General features: G+C 40.8%; 1 protein-coding gene across 2 annotated transcripts in view; it reads left to right on the top strand.

Annotated features, from left to right (window-relative positions):
- TESK2 (testis associated actin remodelling kinase 2) overlaps positions 1-27,969 on the top strand; it is a 129,449-nt gene that overhangs the window by 81,813 nt on the left and 19,667 nt on the right. For both annotated transcript variants that reach the window (XM_079777061.1, XM_079777060.1), the window contains exon 4: positions 3,488-3,536. In XM_079777061.1, the coding sequence (XP_079633187.1) occupies positions 3,488-3,536 (49 nt within the window). The remainder of the gene's footprint in view (positions 1-3,487; positions 3,537-27,969) is intronic.

Below are 27,969 nucleotides of genomic sequence, written 5' to 3'. Positions count from 1 at the left end.
CACACATGCAATTGGTACCAGCTAGAGCTTTATATGTATTGAGCACGTATGAGTCAACTTAGCCTCTTATATATATATAAACTTGCTTAATTAGACCTGCTTTCTGATGTAGCTAAACTTTTTCCAGCCCAGTGAAGCACCCTAACTTCTCTTTCAGGTAATTGTCAACAACACAGCAGTAAATATCAACACGAAGCAGATTATTATTGTAGATCATGCTGGGAAAACATAGGGTAAAATATTTAACTGCAGCAGTGTTTGACTATATTCTGTGCAGTGAGAAAACCTGAAGTCATTTTCAAGGTCCACCATTTCTTCTTTTCAGTCGGGTCAAGTTTCTAAGCTTTCTAAATCTCCGTTTTCTGGCTAATGAAAGGAAAATAGAATTCCACCGAGTCTCCTATCTACCTACTCCAGGACTTCTGTGAGGATCAAATGAGATGAAACACAGGAAAACACTTCACAGACATTTGGTTTAAGTGTAAAATGTTTCTACCTGGCTATAAAGCAAGTTGTGTTCCTGGGCTGAATAAACTGCAAGGAGGCTAATCACTAGGGAGAGGAAGCCGGGCGTTGCTACCTGACGTCATTACTCGGACAGACACTTAGCATATTAGTCTTTTATATATATAGGTTTTATAGAGAGGGAAATGAATACTTGCCAAGTAAAGGGTGGAGTTGAGATTTGAACCCATACCCTCTAACTTCAGAGCCCTTTTAACTATTCTATTTTGCTTTCCATTTCTTTCCAAGCCAGAGGTGAGTTTCTCAGCTAGTTATTGGAGTCTGCATTCTATTTTCAGTACTGCCTAGATCTTCCTCAGGTTCTTCTTTTCTCAAGTTCCCACTAAGTCTCTGGATGCACTTAGAAAAAACCAGTGATCAGCTTTGGCTGGATGGCTCAGTTGGTTGGAGCATCGTCCCATAAAACAGGAGGTTGCAGGTTCAATTCCCTGTTAGGGCACATACCTAGGTTGCAGGTTCAATCCCTGGTTGGGACGCCTTAGGGAGGCCATGATTGATGTTTCTCTCTCACATTGATGTTTCTCTCTCTCTTTCTCCCTTCCTCACTCTCTATAATCAATAAAAAAACATCAATAGGTGAGGAGTTTAAAATAAAGGAAAGAAAAGATAAAAACAGTGGTCCAGAAATAACCTCCTAGAGAAACTCTGAAATTTCCACATATTTTAATTTTGGTTGAAGCAGCATGTCTGGTGCCCTAGCTGGTTTGGCTCCATGGATAGAATGTCAGCCTGCGGACTGAAGGGTTTCAGGTTCTATTCTGGTCAAGGGCACATGCCTGGGTTGTGGGCTTGATCCCCAGTAGGGGGCATGCAGGAGCCAGCCGATCAATGATTCTCTTTCATCATTGATGTTTCTATCTCTCCCTCTCCCTTCCTCTCTGAAATCAATAAAAATATACTTTAAAAAACCCCGCTGTTATAGCCAACCAGGAATTCTTTCTTACTCAGTCCTTTTCACTCAACAATTGTTTACTGATGTGCATACTATTTGCTAGGTGCTATTAGGTGCTGTGATCACAGAGAATAATATGACCTGGACTTTGCCTTCATGGAACTTTTATGGTCCTTTCCAACACTGTCACTGCTATGCCAACACTTTCACTTATAGATAGTCCTCTTCCCTTTTCTTTGTTCTTCTAAACTAGAACTTATTTGAGGCTTGTGGGTATTATTAGTGAGACTTCCTTCTTAGCAACCGAAATCCCGATTGTCACAGGCTTTATGACATTTGACTTCTCTCACTTTATTTTTTATTTATTTACTTTTTACTTCTCCAATTTTATGATCATCAGTCATAATCATTGGTTTATAGTTTTTATTTAAAAATTAAATTAGGCTCTGGCTGGGTAGCTCAGTTGGTTAGAGCGTCATCCCAATATGCCAAGGTTGCAGGTTCAGTCCCTGGTCAGGGCACATAAATAAGTGGAACAACAAATTGATGTTTCTCTCTCTCTTTCTCTCTAAAATCAATAAATTTTTAAAAATTATTTTTATATGTAAGTATAACCTGTTGGCTGAAAAAAACTTCAAATATAATATGTGTGTACACTAAAAAATAAAGTCACTTTGTACCCCCTCAGTACCACTTATTACGGTTTCTAGACATTTTAAATTAATATGCAAACTTTTAAAAAATGTGTTTTTATTGATTTCAGAGAGAGGGAGAGAGATAGAAACATTGATGAAAGAGAAGCATCCATCAGCTGCCTATATGCCTCCTATTGGGGATTAAGCCCATAACCCCAGCATGTTCCCTGACTGGGAATTGAACTGTGAACTACTGGTTCATGAGTCGACACTCAACCACTAAGCCACACCAGCCAGACAATATGCAAACATTTTTACACAAATGGGATTTATAGCTCAGTGTTTTCATTTAACAGTATATTTTAGATATCTTCCCATATCAGTGCATAAAGGTATACTTCATTCTTTTTAATGGCTATATAGTTTTCCAATCTAGGGATATACCACAAATATTTAACCAGTTTCTTATTGGAGGGTTTTAGATTCATATATACTGATGAAGTAGATGTCCTTTTACATGTATTTTTGCTCACTCAAGCAGTATAATGATAAGATAAATTACTAGAAATGAGATAGTTGGAGGAATTAAAATTTTTGCTGGATATGATCAATTACCATTTGAAAAATTGTGCCAAATACTCAACAGTGTTTTCTGTTCATGTTTTCTCACCTTCTTTACATTATGAATTTTAATTTTTGTTCATTTGGTAGATTTAAAAAGCAGTATATTGAGAAAAGCAATATCTCCTTGTTTTAATGTACATTTCTTTAATTATGAGTAAATTTGAGCACGTTTTGATATTTTTATTAGTCATTTATACTTATTTTTCTGTGAATTATGTACATACCATTTGCTTTTTTTTTTTAAAAAAAATAGGTGCTTTTTTATTACTTATTTGGAAGAGTTTTTTATGTTAAGGAAGTTAGTTCTTTGTCATTCAGCAAATGTGGGCTACCCCTTTCCCCCACCCCCTCCACCCCCAGTTTGTTTGTAAAATACAGACCTTCAGATTGGGTAGTCTAACCTGTTTACTTTCTAGATGAGGAAACTGAGCCCAAAATAGGGTTAGTGACTTTTTTTGGTGGTGGTGGTGTGAATGTGTAGTTAGATAGTGGCAGAGCTGAAATCAGCATCCAAGTTTTTTTACTTCCATTTTGGTACTTTTTTCATTATACCATGCTATTATTAAGGCTTACCCCCTCCCTCTTGCACCATTGCATTTTACCACTAGGTCTTAACACAACCAGAAGTTTCATGTAAACTTTTTTACTAGCCTGGTATTAAAATTTGAGAAGCTATAGGGCTGTATAGGAGCCCAGGAGACTTCACAGGTATTAGCTTGTTTCTAAAGCATATAACTAAGCTAGATTCTCTATATGGCAGTTACGTTTATGTCCTTTTTGTTTGTTTAAAAAAAACACTTTTGTTTTATAGGTTCATGGGTGTATGTGTACATCAAGGACAATTGCATGCACTTACAGAGGTAAGACAGACTTCAATAAACATGTTGAAGGTGACTTCTTTGCCTTAGTTTCAGCAATTTATGGTTCCATAGTGATTGTTACTTGCATAAGTAAGGAAAATGTGTGTGCATTTATGTTCCTGCAGGGTTAACAATGGCCGGGTTAACAATGCTTTCTTCTGTTGCCTGGAGACAATGGCCATATCTCTTAATACCCTTGGATATCCTCAAAATACTTGATAAATACTTTGACACTATGAGGGCTCAAATATTAAATTGGTTCTTGCTGCCTGCAACAAATTCCCAGACTACCCAGAAATGTTTGGTGTCCTGATGCCACTGTCACTGCTGTAGTTTCCTGGTTGGTCATATTACTCCTTGGAATCAGTTTACACCTCCGTTCTCATTTCATTTTCTGCCTCTTCAAGGCAGATAAATGTGTAATAGTGATTACTGAGCCTCTGAGGACCAGAGAATCCTCTCTAGAGCAAAGGCTTCCCAATTCAGGTACTGAGTTATCAGCTTCAGAATTTGCTTGGGTGCTTCTTAGAAACACAGATTTCTAGAATCTTCTAGGTTTAATAGGTCTACATAAGGCCCATATGTATTAAAAACTCCCCAGATTATTGTAATGAACATCTAGATTTTAGAATCTGTTCTAGAATATTTTCACATTCCTCTTGAGAAGTAAGTACCAAAATACAAAGTGAAGAAACTTAGGAAAGAAAATTGTTTAACAGAATTTGCAAGGGTATTGGTATCCTGCTGGCTTGGTGCCTGGTATTAGTATTATGAAGGAAGGTCCCATGTGCCTCTCTCTGTGTCTCTTTTCTTACTGAGGGCACCAGAATGTGGAATGTGTGTAGCTATGTGCTACCTTTTATATAGAAGGCCGAATAAGGTGGAATAGTGAGGTGGTTAAGAGCATGGGCTCTGGCCCGGCCCACATGGTTCAGTGGTTAAGCATCGACCTATGAACCAGGAGGTCATGGTGCGATTCCTGGTCAGAGCACATGCCTGGGTTGGTGGGCTCGATCCCCAGTGTGGGGTGTGCAGGAGGCAGCCAGTCAGTGATTCTGTCTCATCACTGATGTTTCTATCTCTCTCTTCCTCTCTGAAGTCAATAGAGATATATATTTAAAAAAAAGAGCATGGACTCTGAAGTCTTTGATTATCTAGGTTTGAATCTCACTGTGCCTCAATGTTTTCATCTGGAAATAATAATAATAGTACCTGCCTCAGGGAGTCTAGATAGAGAAGAGGACCAGTAGCTAAGCCCTAGAGTATTTCAATTTTAAAAGTCTGGGAGAAGGGCAGTTTAAGGCGTGGCTAGTGAGGTAGGAAGAAAACCTGGAATGGAAAGGAAGAAGGAGTTTCAAGGAAAATAGAATATTAATTGTGGCAAATGCTGCCGCTGATAAAATGATGACATCTCACAGGGATGTTGTGAGGAAGAAATGTAAAATGTTTATTTAGCACAGTGCTTGGCATATAGTAATTGCTAAATGCATTTTAACTATTAGAGCTTTTATTAATAACAGTGACTAGTCCCTCTTGAACTCCTCGAAATGTCAATATTTTTCATTTGATACTTAGATCCATGCTGTTGATAATGTCTTAAATTTTTTTTAAATCTTTTATTGAAATAAAGCATAACAGATAAAACAAACATATGAAAAGTGTACAGCTTACTAAATTGTTATAAATGAACACACCCATAACCAGCATCCCAGGTCAAGAAACATTTTCTGTGTATTTCTTTTCTCAGAAGTGAGTCTATAAATTCTTTACAGACAACTCTCTCCTTTCAAGCCTTCTATCCGCCAGAGCTCTGACACTAATAATTGTAAAAGTATTTATTATTCTCTGCTTATATCATTGTTCTCTAAAATGTGAGTTCATTGGAAGGAATTGTATATTGGTTTTGCTGACATGCTTTAATATTTATGATCATGTCGCAAATTTAGAAGTGGACACCAATGGGAATGGTAGAAATTAATGACTTTAATACAACATTCCCTTGGCCATGTTGCACTTAAATAATGTTTTTCTGTTGCATTTTAGTTTGTTTATAGCCATATACAACATGCAATGGGTATTTTGTGAAAGAGTGTGTTTTTCTAGTATCATTAATGAGATACTGACATAGCTTATGATATTAATACTTTTTATTATGATATTAATAGACTGATGGCCATAAAGTCCAAATATCCAAATGGCCTTGGATATTTTCGGGAGGGGATCAACAAAGGTCATCATGGCATAGGTCTCTGGACTCTTACATTAAATTGCCTTATAATTTTGGTTTGGCAGCACAGCTCTTGGTTTCACTAGAATTATAAAAATAAATTACTAATAACATCTAGCACAGCACTTGGAACTTGGATGACATTTAGTAAATATTTCCTGATTGGTACTATGTCTGCTCTCCACAGTAATGTGAGTACCATTCCTTATTTCTCTTGGAATAGTTTGTCAATAATTACAGTAGACAAGCATAGCTTTTATTAATACCTGTGAAGTAGTGATATTAGGAGGAATATTTCTCACATCCAGTAGTGATCTGGACTCTTCTGGGTTTGAATCATTTCCACAAATCTTTTTAAAATATGTTTTTAAAATTGATTTTAGAGAGAGAGAGAGGAAATAGAGAGAGAGAGAAAGACATCGATGTGAGAAACACCTATTGGTTGCTTCCTGTACACCAATTGAATTAAGAATTCATGCCCTAGCTGGTTTGCTCAGTGGATAAAGTGCCTGCCCGCAGATTGAAGGGTTGTGGGTTCAATTCCCGTCACTGACACATACCTTGGTTGCAGGTTCCGGTTGGGGAGTGTGTGGGAGGCAACCAATCGATGTGTCCCTCTCTCATCAATGTTTCTCTCTCTCTGTCTCCCCCCCCCCCTTCTTCTACTCTCTCTAAAAATCAATGGAAAAATATCCTTGGGTGAATATTAATAAAAGAGTGCTGAGAAAATTGGTTACCCATATGAAAAAAAATTCATATTGTGTTGAGTAGGAATGCTCCTTAAGTATGTCTTTAACTCAGAAGAACTTGTCTTTCATGCATATCAAGGAAGTGCAAGTCTTTGGTTTTTATTTTTTAAAATTATTTTGTTGCTTATGATTTAACCACTACTTCAAACCTATTTTATTTATTGATTTTTTTTTTGAGAGAGCGAAACATCGATTTGTTGTTCCACTTATTTATGCATTTATTGGTTGTTTCTTGTGTGTGCCCTGACCAGAGATCGAACCTGCAACCTTGGCATATTGGGACGACACTCTAACCAACTTAGCTACCCAGCCAGGGCTGAAATCTTTGTTTTTTAAAGACAGAAAATATAATCCTGTATATCAGTTAGCTATTGCTATATAATATCCTACCACAAAACTCAAAAGCATACAGCAATAAACTTTTATTTCTCATAAGTCTGCAGGATTTAGCTGAGTTGAGCTGGGCCCAGTTGGGCAATCTGCTGGTCTCACTTGGACTCATTCATGTATGAGTGGGTCCGTGGTGGTCTGCTCTAGGCTGGGCTTTACTGGGGCAACTTTGCTCCAGCTGTTTCTCATATTTCCTTCTGGGACTAGTAGGCTAGCCTGGGTATGTTCATTTTAAGATGAAACCAGAATAGCAAAAGTATGTCAGCCCATTTGCACAAGTGCTTTTCATGATTCTGCTCATGTTCAAATTTGCTTGGCCAACATCCCATTGGACAAAGCAAGTCACATGCCTGAGTCCACATTGGGGGCAAAGTTACATGTCAAAGGGCATGGATTTAGTAAGGGGTGAAGAATTGGAATAATTGTTGTAATCTTACATACTCTATAAATATCCCAATTATTAAATCATAATTATTTGTTCTTTCTACCCTACTTGAGGATAAAAGCTTTCTCTTTTTAAAATAAACTTTCTTTTTTTAAAAAACATAACTACCAGTTATTAAACACCCCTGTGGTTAAGTGCTATATTTGGTGCTTTTGTATATTAGCATAAGTATCAAAATTCTGTAGTCTAATTTCCTCCATTTTATAGGTGAGAAAACTAAGACTTAGAAATTAAGTAAGTTCCCCTAAGTAGGATTTGGATCCAGGTTCATCTGACTTCAAAGGCTATACTCTTTCCATTGCAACATGCTGTTCTTCATTCATTTATGTATTCCCCACATTACTAACTGAGCACGGGTTCTTGTATGTGTAGAATGTGTATATGAGTCTTACTAATTTGATATACATGTTGGGTTACTTGGAAAAGATATTCCCTGGCTATTGGGTATATTATAATGTACTTGGGTGCAAGTAACAGAAAATAGTTAAATGGACATAAAAAAGAAGGCTCATATAACTGGAATTCCAGCAGCTTATTAGGTTAAGGGTTGGTTTGATTCAGCAGCTAAGTAGATGCTATCCAGAGACCCCACTTCTTTCTGTCTCTGCTCCATCTTTACATTGTCAGCTTCATCCTAAGGTTGACTGTTATTCATAATTAAAAAGGTAGCTGCCACCAATTTACATGTTATAATTTTTCTCTTCCATATACAAGACGGAGGGTGCGGGTCAAAGAAAGAAAGAAGAGAAAGGTACTTCTGGGCAGATTATGTGTCAATTCATAATGCTATTCTTTTTTAATCTTAAAGACACAGAGAGGGAAATATCTTCGTAATCAGTGCAGAACCTCTCAGTGCCTAGGAGACAGGGAATTTGGAGAATGAGTAGGGTATACGGTTGTGGGGTAGGGGTCCCAAGTAACAATACTTGAGTGAAAGGAGTTAGCAAAAATTGCTTGGCAGGTAGGATTTTGGAGGTCTCTCTTGCTTTTTCTGCCATGGAGAAACTATTGTTTCCCCCCACTGTGGCACTGAGAACCACTAAGATATAAACACAACAATTGCTTGACCAAGTGAGGTGATGTAGTCTCTTTACAGCAATGTCTCCTCAGTCTGGCAGATATTTGGTACAGAAAGAAATGCTTTTAGCTCATGAGGGAATGGATCAGCCCTGCAAGGCGACTACAGGTAATTTTTTATTCACAAAGCCCTCATCCTCTTCTTACTCACTCTTTCCACTCCCATTATACACCTTCTTTCTTTATTAAAGAATAGTTGATACATATTGTTTCTGAGTTGTTTTTTTGTCAGACCTGTAAGAAGCCTTATATAATCAGGGAGCTTACAATGAAAGGAAACTCTGTGGGTTCAGTGACCAAACTTATGCATTATTTATAAAACTGAGCAGCCAGACCCCGATTCCAGTTTCTTGATGTGCTGTGATATTGCCATTACTTGTGCCTGCTTCTTTTCTTGATTCTGTGTGACCCAGTACAGAGTATTCTCCTGGCCTTATTTACCCTGAAGCAGATGTGAAATCGTCTGGTGCCTGCCTTGGGTTAACTTTGGCAGATAGCCATACCTATCTTTTAAGCAAGGGGTGGATTTGGGGAGGCCACACTAAAGGTACTAACAATGATTGCCTCTGTGATTTAGGACTTCCTAACAGAATGGTGAGGGGTAGGGGAATTGACAAAGATGTGAATTAGCATCTGCAAGGGAAGAAAGATTCACTTTATACATACCATGCCACTTTAAGTAAATCTGCTGTAGGCTAGGTGCTCTGCTAGGCTCTGGGCTTACCGGGATAAAAAAGAAGGCTGTTCCCCAATCTACTACTGCATAACAAACTACCCTAAAACAGTGGCGTAAAACAACCATTTTATTTTGCTTGTGATTTTGTTAGGTCAGGAATTTGGAAGGGCTTTGCTGAATCTCTGATCCTCATGTGTCAGCCGGGGCGGGGGCAGGGGGGGGGGGCGGCGGGAATGGGGGTCTGAGCTGGTGGACCCATTTCTAAGACGGCTACCTCATTCACATGTCTGGTGCCATGGTGCTCCTGGGCCCCTCTCTTCCTTTCTTTCTTTTTAGTTGAATTTATTGGGTTACAGATTTCAAGTGTACAATTCAATAAAACACCACCTGCACACTGCATCACACGCCCATTGCCCCAAGCAAAGCCTGTCCCCATTTTGCCTCTCTTTGCCCACCTCCACCTATCCCCCAACCCTCTTTCCTTCTGACTGTCACCACACCCTTGTCTGTGTCTATGTGTTATATATATACTAGAGGCCCGATGCACGAAGATTCATGCAAGAATGGGCCTTCCTTCCCCTGGTTGCCAGCACTGCCTTTGCTCCAGCCGGAGCCGCCTTTCTGCCTTCCCATGCTGCCCAGAGGCCTGGAGTGGCTGGGGCGGTGCAGAATGCCTGCATCCCGCCCTGCCCCCGGCCGCTCGGTGCCTGTGTATGCAAATTAACCCACCATATTTGTTGGGTTAATTTGCATACCCACTCCTGATTGGCTGGTGGGTATCACAAAGGTATGGTCAATTTGCATCTTACTCTTTTATTGGTGTAGGTGTGTGTGTGTGTGTGTGTGTGTGTGTGTGTGTGTGTGTGTGTGTTTTCTTTTGCTTAATCCCTTCATCTTCTTTCGTCCAATTCTCCAACCCCTCCCCTCTGACAGCTGTCAGTCTGTTTCCTGTGTCCATGCCTCTGTTTCTATTTTGTTCGTCTATTTATTTTGTTCATTAGATTCCACACATAAATGAGATCATATGGTATTTGTCTTTCTCTGACTGTGGGCCTCTCTTTCACTACATGGTGTCTCATTCTTTAAGTCATCCCTCATGGCTTGAGCTCCCCACAGCTTAGTGATCTCAGGATAGTGTTGGACGTTTTATGGTGACTAACAAGAGGTACAAGCCACCCAAGTGGAAGCAGCAAGAGCAAGACTTCTTATGACCTAGCTTTGGAAGTTCCATAATGTCACTTAAGCTGCATTTTATTGGTCAGCTTTGATTCAAGGTAAGGTGAATTATTAGACTGTACATCTTAAAGACCATTTTTATTCATGAACTCAGTGTTTAGTGACTGGGATAATAAAAAAAATTCTTACTATGTCCTTCCTTAGAAACTGTTTTTCTTTAAATACATTTTTATTGATTTCAGAGAGGAAGGGGGAGAGAGAGAGAGAGAGAGAGAAACATCAATGATGAGAGAGAATCAGTGATTGGCTTGCTCCTGCACGCCCCCTACTAGGTATTGAGCCTGCAACCTGTGTGTGTGCTCTTGATCGGAATTGACCCTGGGACCCTTTAGTCTGCATGCTGACACTCTTATCCACTGAGCCAAACTGGCTAGAGCTGTTTTCCACTATTTTAAATACAACTTAGCTCAGTTAGGTCACCCTTTTCAATCTTACCATTTGCTATTGTTAGAATCCTTGTTCAGCCAAATAAAAAGATATGTTAGTTTTGACTTTTTCCTCATCTCTTGAATTGAATCAGTTCCCAATCCTACCCTAATATTTTCTCTTTAATGTCTTTCTGGTTATTTTTTCTCTCCATTCTTGTCACAATCTTATTCCATGGCTGAATTCCTGCAAATACTTTGTGGCTCATTTTCCTGTCTCTAGTCTTTCTTTGCTTCATTTTGATATGCTACTACTTAGATAATCTTCATTAGACATACTTTGATAATGTATGCTTCTGTTTAAAAACTTCTGTTTAGCATTCTAGACTCTCTAATCTGATTTCAGATTATGAATCCCTCCCTTTAGTTAGGTGGGTCTTTTTGCTGTCTTCTATATATCTTCTAGATGTCCAGGACCTAGAATGCTCTTACTTCTCTTCACCTTCCCACTTTCCAAGTTATGTCAAATCCCAGGTTTTCTAATGAAGTTCAGTCTTCTGAATTCCTGACCTACAAAATCACACACGACCTGTAATAATGCACTGTATGGTTGTGCCGATAGTACAGTTGACCCTTGAATAACATGACTTGAACTGTGAGTCCACTTATACACATAATTTTTTCTCCCCCCCCCGAATTTTTTTCAATAAAATCTGTAAAATGTATTTTCTTTCCCTTTTGATTTTTAAATAACGTTTTACTTTCTGTAGCTTATTTTATTGTAAGAATACAGTATGTAATATATATTACATACAAAATATATGTTAATCGACAGTGTGTTATATAATATCTGTAAGGCTTCTCATTAACAGTAGGCTACTAGTAGTTAAGTTTTGGGGGAGTCAAAATTTATATATGGATTTTCGACTGCACAGAGGGGTCGACTCCCAAGGCTCAACTATATAAGTGTAAGATGTTTATAGTTGATTGTTTTTAGTGTAGACCTAGTTTTAAGAAAGCTGAATTAGCCCCAGTGGAAAGAGCCAAAAGTCAAAAGTAGTGTGAAATGTCGCATCAAGTCCTTTCACAAATTAGAAGTTTGCTTATTTCATTTATACCTGTAAAAATAGCTAAAAGTATTCCTATAAATATATGTTGGCATCTTATTTACTTTTGAAAAAGCTTTAATTTTTTTATTTGATCATTTAGCAATAAAAAATCTAAATAAATTGTACATGTTTTATGCTCTTATTTTTAGTAACTCCTTATGACATTTGAGAAACAGGAATTTGAAGTTGGCAGTCTAAGTAATAAAAGAGTTCATTTAGTTTACTTTATTCTTAAAGCAGTTTTTCCCTGACTTGCTAGTTTGCTTCTGGCTCATTTATTTATTTAAAAAAAAAAAAAAAGATGTATTGGGCTCCTACAATGTGTTCAGCACTATTCCAGGTGCTAGGAATATAATAATGAACAAATAATAATGTCTGCCCTTTTGGAATTTACATTGTAATCAGCAGTGTGTGGGCAGAAGAGTTAGACTAAATAAGAAAACAAACAATAATAGATATGGTGTCAAGTGTTGTGGAGTTTGCAATTTCAATTATATGGACAGGGAAGGTCTTATAGAAAAGGCAAAAATTAAGAAGCTAAGGGAACTAGCTGTGTGAATATCTGGAGAAAGAGTGTTCTAGGCAGTGGGAACAGCAAGTACAAAGACATGGTAGCAGGTATGTGTCTGGTGTGGTCAAGGAACTTCAACGAGGGTGATGTGGCTGCAGTGGTGAGAGTAAAAAGAATAGTCGTAGATGGCAGTCAGAGAGGAAAGACAGGCCAGGTCACATAGAGTCTTACCATTGTAAGAACTTCAGCCTTTACTCAGAATGAATTATGAAATCTGTAGAGGTATGACATGATGTGACTTAACTTTTAACAGGATCATGCTGGCTACTGTATGGTGAATTAGAACAAAAAGGAGGCAAGGGTGAAAGTAGGAAGATTAGTTAAGAGACTATTGCAATAGAGTCTGTGCAATAAATAACAACAGTGCAAAAAAGATGAGAGATGTGCAAAGGTAACTTGAACCAGAGTGGTAGCAGTGGAGTTGGTGGTTCTGCATCTACTTAGAAAGTAGAGAAAACACGTTTTCCTGATGCATTCAGTTTGGGGTGTAAGAAGATGAAAGAAGTCAAGGATAACTCTGAGATTTTGGGCCTGAACACCTGAAGGATAGAATTGCTGTTGATGGAGATGGGCAAGACTATAAGAAATACATGATGGGAGGTGATCAAGAGGTCAGTTTTGAAATGAGCCAGAGCAAACTAGCAAGGTTTAGTTTGAAATATTTATTGGACACCAAGTGGAGATAACTTCATAGAGCATCAGCATTCCAAGAAGTACTGAGTGATACCTTTGCTGTTCAGATCCTGTTTATCAGCTTTTTTACTAGGTAACATTTCACTGATTTGGAAGGAGCCGTTTTAAATTGCTGTATTACTTCCTGAGTAATAATAATGAAAAATAAGTTATTTTTCACCAAGTTGGCGTGGCTCAGTGGTTGAGCATCAACCTATGAACCAGGAGGTCATAGTTCGATTCCCTGTCAGGGCACATGCCTGGGTTGCGGGCTTGATCCCCAGTGAGAGGCGAGCAGGAGGCAGCCCATCAATGATTCTCTCTCATCATTGAGGTTTCTATTTCTTTCTTCCTCTCCCTTCCTCTCTGAAATCAATAAAAAGATATTTTTTTAAAAATAAGTTATTTTTCTTTCTAATGCTTTCTATATGCCAGAACCTGCTAAACTTCACCCACCCCCATATGTTGTTTAATTATCACACAATCCCATGAAATAGGTGGTATTTTTTCTGTTTTACAGATGAGAAATCTGAGGGCTCTGAAGGAAATCACCTAAAACATCTTAGCTAAGTAGTGGAGCTGGGATTTGAATCAAGTTCTGTCTGGCTATAATTGTGTTTACTAGACTTTAAGCTCTTTGGGCTTGGCTATTTTGTTACACCAAGGCTTCATAACTGGCACATAAAGGCATACAATAAATATTAGTTGCATGGATGAATAAGTGAATACTGCTTCTTAATACTTGAGCTTCCAGCAGTTAAACTGTTAGCCACAAAGACTTCTGATATACATATGGAGCTACCTTAAAATGGAGCCAGAGATACAATTTGGAGCTGCCATCCCAAAGGAACTGCCTTGTGCCTCTTACGCCTCAAACCTTTGGTGTGATGTATGCATATGTGCATAACCCATGGACATAGGGCGGTGAAGGCCTGGGGTGGGGAGGAGGTGGGCTAGAATTGGTCAATGGCGGAGAAGGGGACATATGTAATACTTTCAACATTAAAGATTTTTAAAAATGTTAAAAGAGGGCAAAATAACTTTTGGACTAGGCCTAAAGCAACATTGTGTCCTGAAGAACTGTTTGCAAAGATAACAGGAAAGCAGATATTATGACTACCAACTGATGGCTACTGGACTGAAAATTAGCACTGTTTAGAATTAGCATCACAATGCTAGCTTGTGTATATCAGTAGAAATACTTTTTTAGCCCTAGCTGGTTTGGCTCAGTGGATAGAGCTTTGGCCTGCGGACTGAAGGGTCCCGGGTTTGATTCCAGTCAAAGGCACATACCTTGGCTGCAGGCACCGGGCCCTGGTCAGGGACATGTGGGAGGCAACCAACTGATGTCTCTCTCACATCAGTGTTTCTGTCTCTCCCTCTCCCTCCCACTTTCTCTAAAAATCAGTGGGGAAAAAATATCCATGGGTGGTGGCAGTTGAATTCATAGAACTCTTTTTAAGTTTAGGCTGATCCTGTTTCTAACAGAAGTTTTGACAACTGTTTTTTCTTAACTTGAAAAGTGGTATATCATTCACAGGAATTGGGTCTGTGTTGACTTTTTTTTAAAACTATATTTTTACTGATTTTAGACAGGAAGGGAGAAGAAGAGATAGAAACATCACCTTGCTAGTTTGCTTCTGGCAAGTTAGTAACTTGCAAAAGTATTTGTATAGCGCTTACTTTTTCTACAAATGACAATTATCTTTTTTTTTCTTTTTTCTTTTTTAACTTTAGAGAGGAAGCGAGAGGGAGAGAGAGATAGCAACATCAATAGAGAGAAACATTATTGATTGGCTGCTTTCTGCATGCTCCCTTCTGGGGATCCACCCTGCAACCTGGGCATGTGCCTTGACCAGGAATCAACCGGTGAACTCTTGGTTCTTAGGTCGTTACTCAACCAATGAGCCACACCAGCCGGGCAGATAGTTTGTTCTCTTTTCCTTCATTCCTGACCTCTCCTTTTTAAAATCTCATCACTGTTACTGAGTGGGTCTACCTGGAGCTGGCTGGGTGTGTGGGTTCTTGACTTCATGCAGGAAAGGTTTCACAAAACGAGTCCAGGTGATTTTGAGGGTACATTTATTAAAGCTGGGGTCTCTAACACAAAGAAGGGCTTAGGATAGAAGAAGCAACAGGAGAGCCTAGGCAGGGCTACTTTGACTCACTGGAAAGTCAGAAAAAAAGGGGACCTTGGAAACAGACAGGTTCAGGGAGTTAGCCCAGGAGGAGATGCCAATGCCCATTGCTCTCCTGGTTGCAATTCTCATTGGGATCCTTAGAAATTAGGGGATGCATGCCTGTGGGGGAAGAGGAAGGGGAAGGGAAAGGTGTGGGAGTGCTCCTGTGAGGGAGAACCAAAGCTGGGACCTACATTTTGAGGGGTTTTAAAGGCTCCGGATTGAGGGAGGTCTTGGGGAGGATCTCAATAGACTGTTCATCAGTTTTATGCTGATATGCCAAAATGAGATTTATTCCTTTAACTTTATCTGTCCTTGGGTGTAGTTTGCAAATGGCCCTAACTGGATTCTGCTGTTGCCCTGAGAAGGGTGATTTAAGCTACTTACCCTCTGATTGGGGAGAAGTATAAATCATTTACTCTAAGTGTCCTTGGTTAGGGAAGATAGAATTTTTTATTTACTAGATAGCCGTAAACTGCTTGGCTAATGAACTATCTCTCAGTTTCCCTATTCCGCTTTTCCTGGCTTACTAGCCTGTCTCGTCACCATGTTCTGTCCATTTTACCTCCTTACTATCTTTTTTTTTTTTTTAAACATATGTTTTTATAGCTTTTTAGGGAGAGAGGAAGGGAGAGGTATAGAAAGAGAGAAACATCGATGAGAGAGAAACATCATTGATTGGGCCTCCTGCACACCCCCTACTGGGGATTGAGCCCGCAACCCGAACATGTGCCCTGACCAGGAATCGAACCATGACCTCCTGGTTCATGGGTCAACACTCAATCATTGAGCCACACCAGCTGGGTACCTCCTTACTATCTTGAATCTATTCATATTTTGCCATTTCCTTCTGCCATCATCATCTCTTGCCACAGACTTCTAACTAGTCTCCCTATTGTCTTATTTCTTGTTTCTCACCTTGAATCCATGTTGTCCATATTGCCAGCCAGAGTGGTCCTTTTAAAATACAAATCTATTTTTTTAAACCATCTTAGCCATTTTAAGTGTACAGTTTAATAGTATTCAATGTGTTTACATTGTTATGTAACAGATCCCTAGAACTTATTCATCTTGCAGAATTGAAACTCTATACCCATTAAATAGCTCCCCATTTCCCCCTCCCTCCAGCCCCTAGTGACTACTGTTCTACTCTGTGATTTTGATGACTTCAGAGAAGTGGAATTATATAGTATTTGCCTGTCTGGCTTATTTCATTTACAATAATGTTCTAAAGGTTCATCCATGTTGTAACATGTGACAAGCTTTTCTTCCGGAATAATGTATATATATTATTTTTTGCGGGGATAGCACCGTTTAATAAGAAAGATCAAGACAAAGACCACAGGAGGGTCCCTTCTGGACACGGAGGCCAGGCATCCTGACCCAACATCTGGGGAGCTACTGGTAGGGAGGGTGCTTGCTCCCAGTTGGGCCCTCAGGTTCCTGCAGATGGGGCAGCGCTGTCATAGCCCCTTCCTGTCCCTCCATCATGAGTCCTGGCTTCTCCCACCCAAGGCACTTGCTCTTTCCAACCAACACCCTCCTCCCTCCATATCCCTTGGGCCTTCACTTCCAGATCAGTGCGGGGATGTGGCGGAGACCCTCTCAGTGCTGGGCTCTGCCTGCACCGGAATAATATTATACACATTTTACTTATCCAGTCATCTGTTGATGGGCATTTGAGTTGAACATGGGTATGCATAGATCTCTTTGAGACCCTGCTTGCAATTCTTTTTATTTTATTTTATTTTTTAATTCTTTTTAGATATATACCCAGAAGTGGGATTGGTGGATGATATGGTAGTTCTATTTTTAATTTTTTGAGGAACTCCCATACTGTTTTCTGTAGTAGTTGTACCATTTTACAATCCCACAAATAGTGTACAAGGGTTCCAGTTTCTCCACATCCTCATCAACTGTAGTTATTTTCTGTTTTGTTTTTTCCTATAGTAGTCAACCTAATTGGTGTGAGGTGATATCTCACTGTGGTTTTTATTTGCATTTCTCATTTGTTACAGAGCCTGTCCTTTCCCCATTGACACATGAGATTTTGTTTTTGGGCTTTCTCTTCTACTAGAGGCCCAGTGCACGAAATTCGTGCATGGAGGGGGGTTGTCCCTCAGCCCAGCCTGTACCCTCTCCAATCTGGGACCCCTCAAGGGATGTCCGACTGCCCGTTTAGGCCCGATCCCAGTGGGCAGTCAGACATCCCTCTCACAATCCAGGACTGCTGGCTCCCAACTGCTCGCCTGCCTGCCTTCCTGATTGCCCCTAACCGCTTCTGCCTGCCAGCCTGATCACCCCCTAACCACTCCGCTGCCAGCCTGTTTGCCCCCAACTTCCCTCCTCTGCCGGCCTGGTCACCCCTAACTGCCCTCTCCTGCAGGGTTGATCACCTCCAACTGCCCTCCCTTGCAGGCCTGGTCCCTCTCAACTGCCCTCCCTTGCAGGCCGGGTGCCTCCCAACTGCCCTCCCTTGCAGGCCTGGTCCCTCCCAACTGCCCTCCCCTGCTGGCCATCTTGTAGTGGCCATCTTGTGTCCACATGGGGGCAGGATCTTTGACCACATGGGGGCAGCTATATTGTGTGTTGCAGTGATGATCAATCTGCATATTACTCTTTTATTAGATAGGATAGAGGCCTGGTACAGGGGTGGGGGCCAGCTGGTTTGCCCTGAAGGGTGTCCCTGATCAGGGTGGGGTTCCCTTGGGGCATGGGGCGGCCTGAGTGAGGGGTCTGTGGTGGTTTGCAGGCTGGCCACGCCCCCTGGCAACTCAAGCAGAGGCCCTGGTATCTGGAATTTATTTTCCTTCTACAATTGAAACTTTGTAGCCTGGAGCAGAGCCAAGCCTGGGGCTCCCTCCGCGGCCGGCAGCCATTTCTGTTGGGGTTATAATTGAAACTTTGTTGCCTTAAGCGGGTGGGCCCGGCCAGGGTGTGCAGAAAGCTTTGCTTCCCCTATTGCCGGGGGCAACCCTGGCCTGCTCTCTCAAGCTCCGTTCTGCCTCCATTTCTGTTTGAATTTGTTTGCCTTCTATAATTGAAACTTTGTAGCTTGAGTGGAGGCTTAGGCCTGGCAAGGGCAGGCGGAAAGCTTGGCTTCCTCTGTTACCTAGGAAACCTTGCTCTCTGTGGCTGTAGCCATCTTGGTTGGGTTAATTTGCATAGTCACTCTGATTGGATGGTGGGCGTGGCTTGTGGGTGTGTTGGAGGTGTGGTCAATTTGCATATTTGTCTATTATTAGGTAGGATTCCATTGGTCTGTTTGTCTGTCTTATACCAACACCACAGTGTTTCATACAAATATAATTTTGTTTTACCCTGCAAAACCCTTTTATGACTCCTCATTGCCCTCAGGATAAAGCAAAAACATCTGATTCTGCTGCTTTTGATATGTGTGGCTTCACTGCTCACCTCTCTGACCTCTTTGCTTCTGTCTCAGGTGAGCTCTATAGCTGTACTAAACCTCTTTCAGTTCTGCAAAGAGGCCATGACCCTTTCTACCTTTGAGCCTCTATACCAACTCTTCCCTCTGTCTAAAACACAACTTCTCTATCTCCTACTGGCTTAGCCAGTCCTACCTAACTATCAGGACCCAGCTTAGTTACATGTCACTCTGGGAAGCCTTTTATGGTCTCCCAAGATTAGTTAGGTAAGTCTTCTGTATGCTCCAATAATACAATAGTATTTGTCATAATATTTATTACTAGAGGCCTGGTGCCCGAAATTCATGCACGGGTAGGGTCCTTAGACCTGGCCGGCGACCAGGGCCAATCTGTAGGGCGACTGGTAGGGTGACCGGAGGGCCCCTGCTGGCACCTGCCTTGGCTGGCCTGGGGCCTGCGAGCTGGGGGCAGCTCCTGCATTGAGCGTTTGCCCCCTGGTACGCGTCATAGCAACCAGTTGTTCCGCCATTTGGTCAATTTGCATATTAGGCTTTTATTATATAGGATTGATTTTAATTCACTCTTTGTGTCTGTTATGCAGATTATAAATTCCTTGACTATTTTGTTTATATTGATATCCATTGATTCTTAGCACAGTGCCTGACAAATAATAGCTGCTTATTACATTTGTTTATTGAATAAACAGTGGCATTTTCTGGCATAAAACCTTTAGTGATATCCTCATTGATTACAGTGTAGTTTATAACCTTAGTTGTGTACCTGAGTTGCAGGTTTGTCCTGGCCCCTGTTATGGCATGTGCAGGGAGGCAACCAATCGATGTGTCTCTATCATGTCGATGTTTCTCTCACTTCCTTTCTCTCCCTCCTTTCCCCTCTCTCTAAAAAATTAATGGGAAAAATATCCTCGGGTGAGGATTTAAAACAAAAAAAGGATGACAAGAATGTCTCAAGATGTTACAAGGTTCAAAGAGGTTACTATGAAAGTGCTTTGTAAAACCAATTAGTTTCTGGTTATTATATACTAGAGACCCGGTGCACGAAATTCGTGCACGGGGGGGATGTCCCTCAGCTCAGCCTGTACCCATTCCAATCTGGGACCCCTCAAGGGATGTCCAACTGCCCATTTAGGCCCAATTCTACCGAGATTGGGCCTAAATGGGCAGTCGGACATCCCTCTCACAATCCAGGACTGCTGGCTCCCAACTGCTCACCTGCCTGTCTGCCTGATTGCCCCTAACCACTTCTGCCTGCCAGCCTGATCACCCCCTAACCACTCCCCTGCCAGGCTGATTGATGCCTAACTGCTCCCCTGCCAGCCTGATTGCCTCTAACTGCCCTCCCCTGCAGGCCTGGTCACCCTAACTGCCCTCCCCTGCAGGCCTGGGTCCCCCCCAACTGCCCTTCCTTGTAGGCCCGGTCGCCCCCAAATTCCCTTCTCTGCCGGCCTGGTCACTCCTAACTGCCCTCCCCTGCAGGCTTGATTGCTCCCAACTGCCCTCCCTTGCAGGCCTGGTCCCTCCCAACTGCCCTCCCGTGCCTGCCTGATCACCCACAACTGCCCTCCCTTGCAGACCTGGTCCCTCCCAACTTCCCTCCCCTGCTGGCCATCTTGTGTCCACATGGAGGCAGCCATCTTTGACCACATGGGGGCAGCCATCTTGTGTGTTAGAGTGACAGTCCGTTTGCATAATATTCTTTTATTAGATAGGATAGAGGCCTGGTGGGGGCTGGCTGGTTTGCCCTGAAGGGTGTCCCGGATCAGGGTAGGGGTTCCCTTGGGGCGTGGGGCGGCCTGGGCGAGGGGCCTGTGGTGGTTTGCAGGCCAGCCACGCCCCCTGGCGACCCAAGCGGAGGCCCTGGTATCTGGGATTTATTTATCTTCTATAATTGAAACTTTGTAGCCTTGAGCGGATACCAGGGCTGGCCAGAGTGGGCGGGAAGCTAGGCTTCCTCCATTGCCGGGGAAACCCAAGCCTCCTGCTCACTCCGTGGCTGCAGCCATCTTGGTTGGGTTAATTTGCATACTCGCTCCTGATTGGCTGGCAGGTGTGACTTGTGAGCGTGGCGGAGGTATGGTCAATTTGCATGTTTCTCTTATTAGTGTAGATGACAGCAGGGATAGTATCTTACTCATTTGTATACTTCTAATCTTCCAATAGTGCCTTGTATTTGGAAGATACTCTATGGATATTGGCTGATGATTAACCCTTTGCACTCGCTTGCTTTTTTCTTGATTCCTTTATTCTAATGCTAACCGTGACGAGTCACACTCAACATCCGAGTGCAAAAGGTTAAATAGGGAGGAAAGGAAGCAAACATTTTATGCCATCTAAAAAGTGAAGTCAAGGTAAATTTTCTAACACATTTTAGCACCTGTAAATGGCTGGAATTCTTGCCTCATGAATGGAATAATTTCTGAATGGCCTAATGGCCTTTTGCACTGTTCAATTGTAAGACCTCTTGTGTAGTCATACTTTGACTCTGTAACTAACTTGCTCAACAACTTATTTTCTATCCAGCTAGCCAGTCAAACATGTATTTCTGGTATACCCAAAAGGAACAGAACTGAGCACTAGACTTCTTTTTTTTTTTTAAATATATTTTTTATTGATTTCAGAGAGGAAGGAAGTAGGAGAGAGAGATAGAAACATCAATAATGAGAGAGAATAATTGATTTGCTGCCTCCTTCATGCCCCACACTGGGGATCCAGCCCACAACCTGGGCATGTGCCCTGACCGAGAATTGAACTATGACATCCTATTTTATAGCTTGACACTCAACCACTGAGCCATGCCAGCTGGGCAAAATATTTCATTTTTTTTTTTTAACCAAATGATTTATTGTACTTGACAGTATCAGGGACACTTTTTATTTAATTTTAATTTTTTTGTTTTGCTTATTAATCCTCACCCGCGGATATTTTTTCCATTGAATTTAGAGAGAGTGGAAGGGAGGGAGGGGGGGTGGAGAGAGAGAGAGAGAGAGAGAGAGAGAGAGAGAGAGAGAGAAGGAAAAACATTGATGTGAGAGAGACATATCGATTGGTTGCTTCATACACGTGCCCTGACCAGGGCTGGGTATTGAACCTGCAACCCAGGTATGTGCCTTTCATGGAGAATTGAACCCGCCACCTTTTGGTGTGCGGGCCAACACTCTAACCACTGAGCATCACTGACCAGGGCAGGGAAACTTTTTAAAATACTTTTCTGATGATCAAATCATTACATACTCATTAAAGAAGTAGCTCATATTTTTAGAATGTTAATTGGATTTTCTTTTTTCATCCTTATGACAACCCTCTGAGATATAGCCATTATTATTGCTATTTTATGTAAGAAGAAACAGAGACTTAGAGAGATTAAATAATACTTGAAAAGCTGGCCTCCCACTCTTTACCTACTTAGTTCCTTAATTTTCAAATCTTAGTTTAAATTTTCACTTCATTGTAGTGGCTTTTCCTTATAACCTCCCCCCAATTAGGTCATGACTTCACTTATTATTCTCTTGGAAACCACCCTTTCCTTTTTCATTGTAGCACATCTCATAACATATCAGAATTCTTCATTTATTTGAATGTTTGTTTGTTTATGTCTCTCTCCATATATCAGTTCAGTGAGGACTGGGACCATTTTCTGTTTTGTTTGCCACTAGCATAAGGTGACCAGACGTCCCACTTTTGGCGGGACAGTCCCGATTTTTAACAATTTGTCCCGTGTCCCGCGGCGTTTTAAAAAAGTCCCAATTTTTGGAAAGAATGCACGACAAGCTAGGGAACGGCGGGAGAACGGGAAGGGATATTCTGGCGGCCATGTGGCTATTTAGCCAGGATATGAATTTTATATTATTTTTGTTAATTTTATAATGTTAAACTTTAATAATAACAAATAATTGTTGAGAACTCATTATCGAGAACTGCTTATCAAAGTTCGCATTGTTGATCAGTTGTTAGAATTCGACCACCATTGTTTGGACTTAATGAACAATGGCATTTTTTGGGATTGGCAACGACGAAAACATTTTATAACTGTCTCTCAGACGATACACATCGTACTGCGTGCTAGTAAGCTAGTTAAACAAGTGATGTCATTACAAATCAGCTATTCAGATAATTTAGGTAAGTAATTTATTTATTTATTTCATAAATACATAAATTTTCTTGAATTTAGCAGACAGTACTCATATTATTTATATTTTATAGTGGCAGCAAAAAGTCTAGCACCGGCCTTGAAAATGACACTTACAACTTACGTTACGGCAAATTCATGACCTTTTAAACGACAGCAATCTACTAAAAAAATATTCACTCAAATGAGAAATATGCCAAAGAATAAAATAATACTATACATAATTTTTATTTATTATATTTGTAAATTGTACTTACGTTGAAATTTAAAAATATATATTACAATACTATTTTTGCGTTCTATGAAAATTTTTGTTGCTCCATATAGACCAAATTTTTAATCAAGAACCCCCCCCCCCCCCCCCCAGTCAATGGTGTCCCGCTTTACCAATGTTAAAATCTGGTCACCTTACACTAGCACCAAATTGGTAGAGGTCACTGAAGAGGTAGGGGTGGGTGGAAGAAGTAGTCAGGCTTCTTCACACACTGCTTTTCCGTCAAGCTAGGGAAGCTAAAGACAAAGTTTTTAGATTTTGGAAGGCTGGAGTGTTGACACAATTGAGGGCATCACAATTAAGGGTAGTTATGGTGAGTGTGCTTCTTATTCTATTTACTAACTTGTTTCTCCTGATAAAACTAAAATATGAATTGCTTTAACTATTTGGCAAGGATGTTATGGAAGGAAAGTGTATGATATGGGCCTTATAATGGCTTGCCTTTCAGGTCTACTCTTTCATATTATATTGTTACTAGAGGCCCGATGCACGAAGATTTGTGCAAGATTAGGCCTTCCTATCCCCTGGCTGCAGGCACCGCCTTCGCTCAGGCCAGAACTGCCTTTCTGCCTTCGCTCTGGCACGCTGCCCAGAGGCCCGGAGCTGCTGGGGCGGTGCAGAATGCCTGCGTCGTCGCCATGGCAATGACGCAAGCATCCTGCCCCGCCCCCGGCTGCTCAACGCCTGTGTATGCAAATTACCCCACAATCTTTGTTGGGTTAATTTGCATGCTCACTCCTGATTGGCTGGTGGGTGTCGCAAAGGTATGGTCAATTTGCATCTTTCTCTTTTATTAGTGTAGATTTTATGCCCGTGGGCATTGTTTTCCCTATGAACATGTACTTTTGAAAAATATTTTTATCTATCCATGGCAAGTGAGATAAATAAGGGTAATGTATGTTGATATCAACTAACTTATCCTATACATAAGATCATAGAAATACTTTTCTGAGAATACCTAGAAGATAAGGAAACATTCATGAAGATGAGATAGAAGATTAAAATTTTGAAATATGTTTTGAAAATGCATTTAATACACCTAACCTGCTGAACATCATAGTTTAGCCTAGCCTGTCTTAAACTTGCTCAGAACACACTATCCAAAAACACTGGTGACACAGTACACTGTAGAGTACCAGTGGTTTGCCCTCATGACTATGTGCCTGACTGGGGAGTGTGGCTCACTGTTGCTGCCCAGCATCATGAGAGAGTATCGTACTACATATCGATAGCCCAGGAAAACATCAAAATTCAAAGTGTGATTTCTACTGAATGCATATTGCTTTGCACCATCATACTGTCAAAAAATTGTTAAGTCAAACCATTGTAAGTTGGGGATCATCTGTAGTGTCTTCACTATAGAAGACCAGACAGTCTTTGTCTGAGCCTTCCAAGAATAGCACACCGCTGCATCTTTAAGGCCCTTCCTTGGACAAGACCTTAAGCTCTAAACGACTGAATTAACTGATGAGAGCTGATTATGGAGAATGGGGAAGGGATCCCTATATGTAAATTAGGGACATACAATGATTAGGGACACTTTACTTAATTTATGTAACAACTATTTATTGAGACCTATTTTGCCAGTCACTGATCTAAACATGGCATCTCACCTGTTCTCAATGAACTTATGAAATGAAATTGTATGTCAGGACCATCTGAATTTGTTTGGAAAAGGGTTCAGAATTCTGTGCTATTCTGCTTCTAGACATTTAGAACATTTGTTTTACCATTTAGAATCCCCAAAACCCTTCTGAGTGACATTATATCCAGATCTGCTGCTTTGCTTGAATTGAGAGTTGGCCGTAGATCAGCATTAGCAGCTTCCCAGAGAGTCCCAGTGGCTGACAGAGGAAAGATACTTTGAACAAGTTGGTAAAATAAATCTAGACTACTTCACTCAAAATTAACCATCTGAATTTTCTCATTTACTCTCATTTAAGAGGGCACATCATTCTGACACTTGAGATGGTCTGAAACTAAGGAAAAGAAAAGGCTCTCTCTTTTTCCTTGAAGATGTAGATACTTAATGTGTACACCAGACCTCAAATCTGTTTTTTCTGCAATAGAAGCAGAACTGACTGGTTCCTCTTTCCCCACCCCTTCCTTTGATAGTCCAAGAAATCTTTGTGAATTTCTGGGTATTTAGTTACCTATCTGACCCTTAGTCTTCAGAGATTTCTGCCTGCAATTGGAGGGATGGTTGTGCCGGGAAGCTGTCTTCCACATAGCAAATTGGAAAGCTCTAAAACCTTTTCTCCCTTTCTACCACCCCCCCTGCCAACCTTCTGCCACTAGAAGATACCATTTGAGCTTTTAGTTTGCCTTCTTTAACTTTTGCTTGACTTCTTCCTTATCCAGAGGTCAAGCCATGTTCTGATATTGGCAGAAGAGGTAAAATAAATGATTGCGCCCTGACTGGTTTGGCTCAGTGGATAGAGCATTGGCCTGTGGACTGAAGGGTCCCAGGTTCAATTCCAGTCAAGGGCATGTACCTTGGTTGCAGGCACATACCCAGTAGGGAGTATGCAGGAGGCAGCTGATCGATGTTTCTCTCTCATCGATGTTTCTAACTCTCTATCCCTCTCCCTTCCTCTCTGTAAAAAATCAATAAAATATATTTTTTTAAAAAGAAAAGAAATGATTGCTTCATTTGAGGACAGAGTTTCCTTTAATATAAATCACCCTAATTAGAAATCTAACCTCTTTTGGTTTCCACTTTTATTTTGTTACTGTGAAGCCCCTGTTCCTCAGATCTGGTGGGCAAGCGGGGTGCTTTGTCTTCCTTAACAGGATGCTCTGTGCTCCTTTCACTGAGCTCAATCACCAAGTGAATGTCAGAGATTCTTGTCTGGGTCTGGAGAGCGCGGGGTTGTAGCAGATGTAGGTAGCAAGCCGGAAGGAAGAATGCTTTTAAAACTTGGCTCCAATAGCCATGTATTGTTCTGGTAGAGTTATTATGAATTTTGGATAGGAAAGCAGGCTGGATGAATGGTCGGGAGCCCTGGCTTGATCTTAAATCATGTCTGACCATTGATTGCTAGTAGAGCTTCATGGGGTAAAGGGAACAGTTTTCTTATCTTAGTTTATTTCTTTGAGACAATTTGTTCTACAGATTTATCTTTTTAATGTTTACTTTATTTAAACAAATTTGAGTTTGATTATGAGTTGTTTGATTAAAAGTTAAAAATCTATGGGGAAAGCTTAATCATACTTTTTTGAATCTGTGGGTAAACAATCATTTTAATGTTTATAGTAGCTTACATGCATAGAAAAACACTTGTACTACTTCAGGTATGTTAAACCTATGTTCTTCAAAGTGGTGAGTGGGTTTATAGTAAGTGTCTATCTGTGGGAAACATGAAGGAAGTGAGGGAAGATATCTTTATGGCCTCTTCTACTTGGCTTTCAGCGGCTGATAAAAGAACTATCTTCTATAGTTTCCAAAAAAAGATATCAGTTATATTTTTTTAAGTTCATGTGATTCTGACCACTTTAAGGAGTCTGCTGATTAGAGTGGTGAAAGGTTTCTCAGAGTTTCCTATCACCAAGTGGCCAAACACACTGTTTTGTATTACTCTTTATATTCAATGCTACCATAGTATCTGCCATATAATAGGCATTATTAATATTTGTTTTGCATGGTATTTATCAGAAAATTGCTCTAAAAGCATATTTCTCTTTTTGATCTTAAATTATCATAATGACTAAATTGGGAGGGTTTCCAGTAAAAGAGGGAAGTTAAAACCTGCCTCCATTTATTTAAATGTACTTATTCATTTGTTCATTCAACAATTTATTGTTCACTTTACTGGATACTGGACTGATAAAGTTGAGAAACACCTGGTCTCTGCCATCAAGGTTTTAGTATAATGTGATAAGCAATAGTAGACATACATACAGGAGGCTAAAATGGTACAAAGTATGGGATGGGATATCAGGAAATGCTTTCTAAAATAAGAGACTCAGAAGGGGTTTAGAAGGATGAATAAAAATTAGCAAAGCTATGAAGCAGAAGAAGAGTATTCTGGGCAATAGATGAACATATATGAAAGCAGAAAGTGAAACACTAAATATTCTGAAACACATTTTGGCTTCCCTTTCTCTTTGAGTCAGTTTAATACTACTGATTGTTTAAGTCAGACAGGCCCCGGTGGACTTCCTGGAGTGGAGGCTGAACTTGGTTGGGCCTTGGCAGATGTACGGATGTGTGCTTGCAGTGGCTTGGAACCTTGAGCTGAGAACAGGAGGCTCCTTTGGAGCACAACCCTCCCACAGGGTACTCTTGGGATGCCTGTCCTGGAATTACCCAGGGCAGTAACAAAGCTCTTTTCTTCTTTAAACCAAGCCAGCAGGATGGGATGTCTGCTAGCCTTTGTGTTTGGAGCCGACCAACAACATACAGTGGCCAGCACAATGGCATTGTGGGACTTCAGTGAAAAGTAGGTCGAGGCCCAGTCTTTCCTCTGTCGAGGGCCCATCCAAAGAACAGAGGTTCAACAAGCCACTGATTTGGCTGTTTGACATTGATGCTGGTTTCTGACTTACTGATAGCACATAAGATTACAGGATCTCTTCCCTCTGCTTCTCTGTACACCTCAATTTGGAATATCTGAGTTGCCTTTAACTCTTTTTTTCCTCAGTTTCATATCTGTCACTCACTTGCTAAATTTTTTCTGCATATTCTAACTCTAGCCCACTTTTTCATGCCTAAAATAGCACTCTAAATCAGGCATTTGGTCATCTCTCATGTGGTGTGTTGCAGTACCCTCCCTTCATCCCTTCTCCCGTACTTATACTTTATGCAGGGGAAAAAAGAATAAATACTAATCTCTGTACTTTATATTTGTGTTCCATGAAATGGAAATGAATCCTCAACAGTGAGTGATTAGCCAGGCCTCAGTGGGGAGAGGGTAATCCAGGTAAAGGG

The sequence above is a fragment of the Cnephaeus nilssonii genome, assembly GCF_951640355.1.
Source record: "Cnephaeus nilssonii genome assembly, chromosome: 7".
Lineage (NCBI taxonomy): Eukaryota > Metazoa > Chordata > Mammalia > Chiroptera > Vespertilionidae > Cnephaeus > Cnephaeus nilssonii.
Note: the sequence above shows the minus strand (reverse complement) of the source record. Positions and strands in the feature narration are given on the sequence as shown.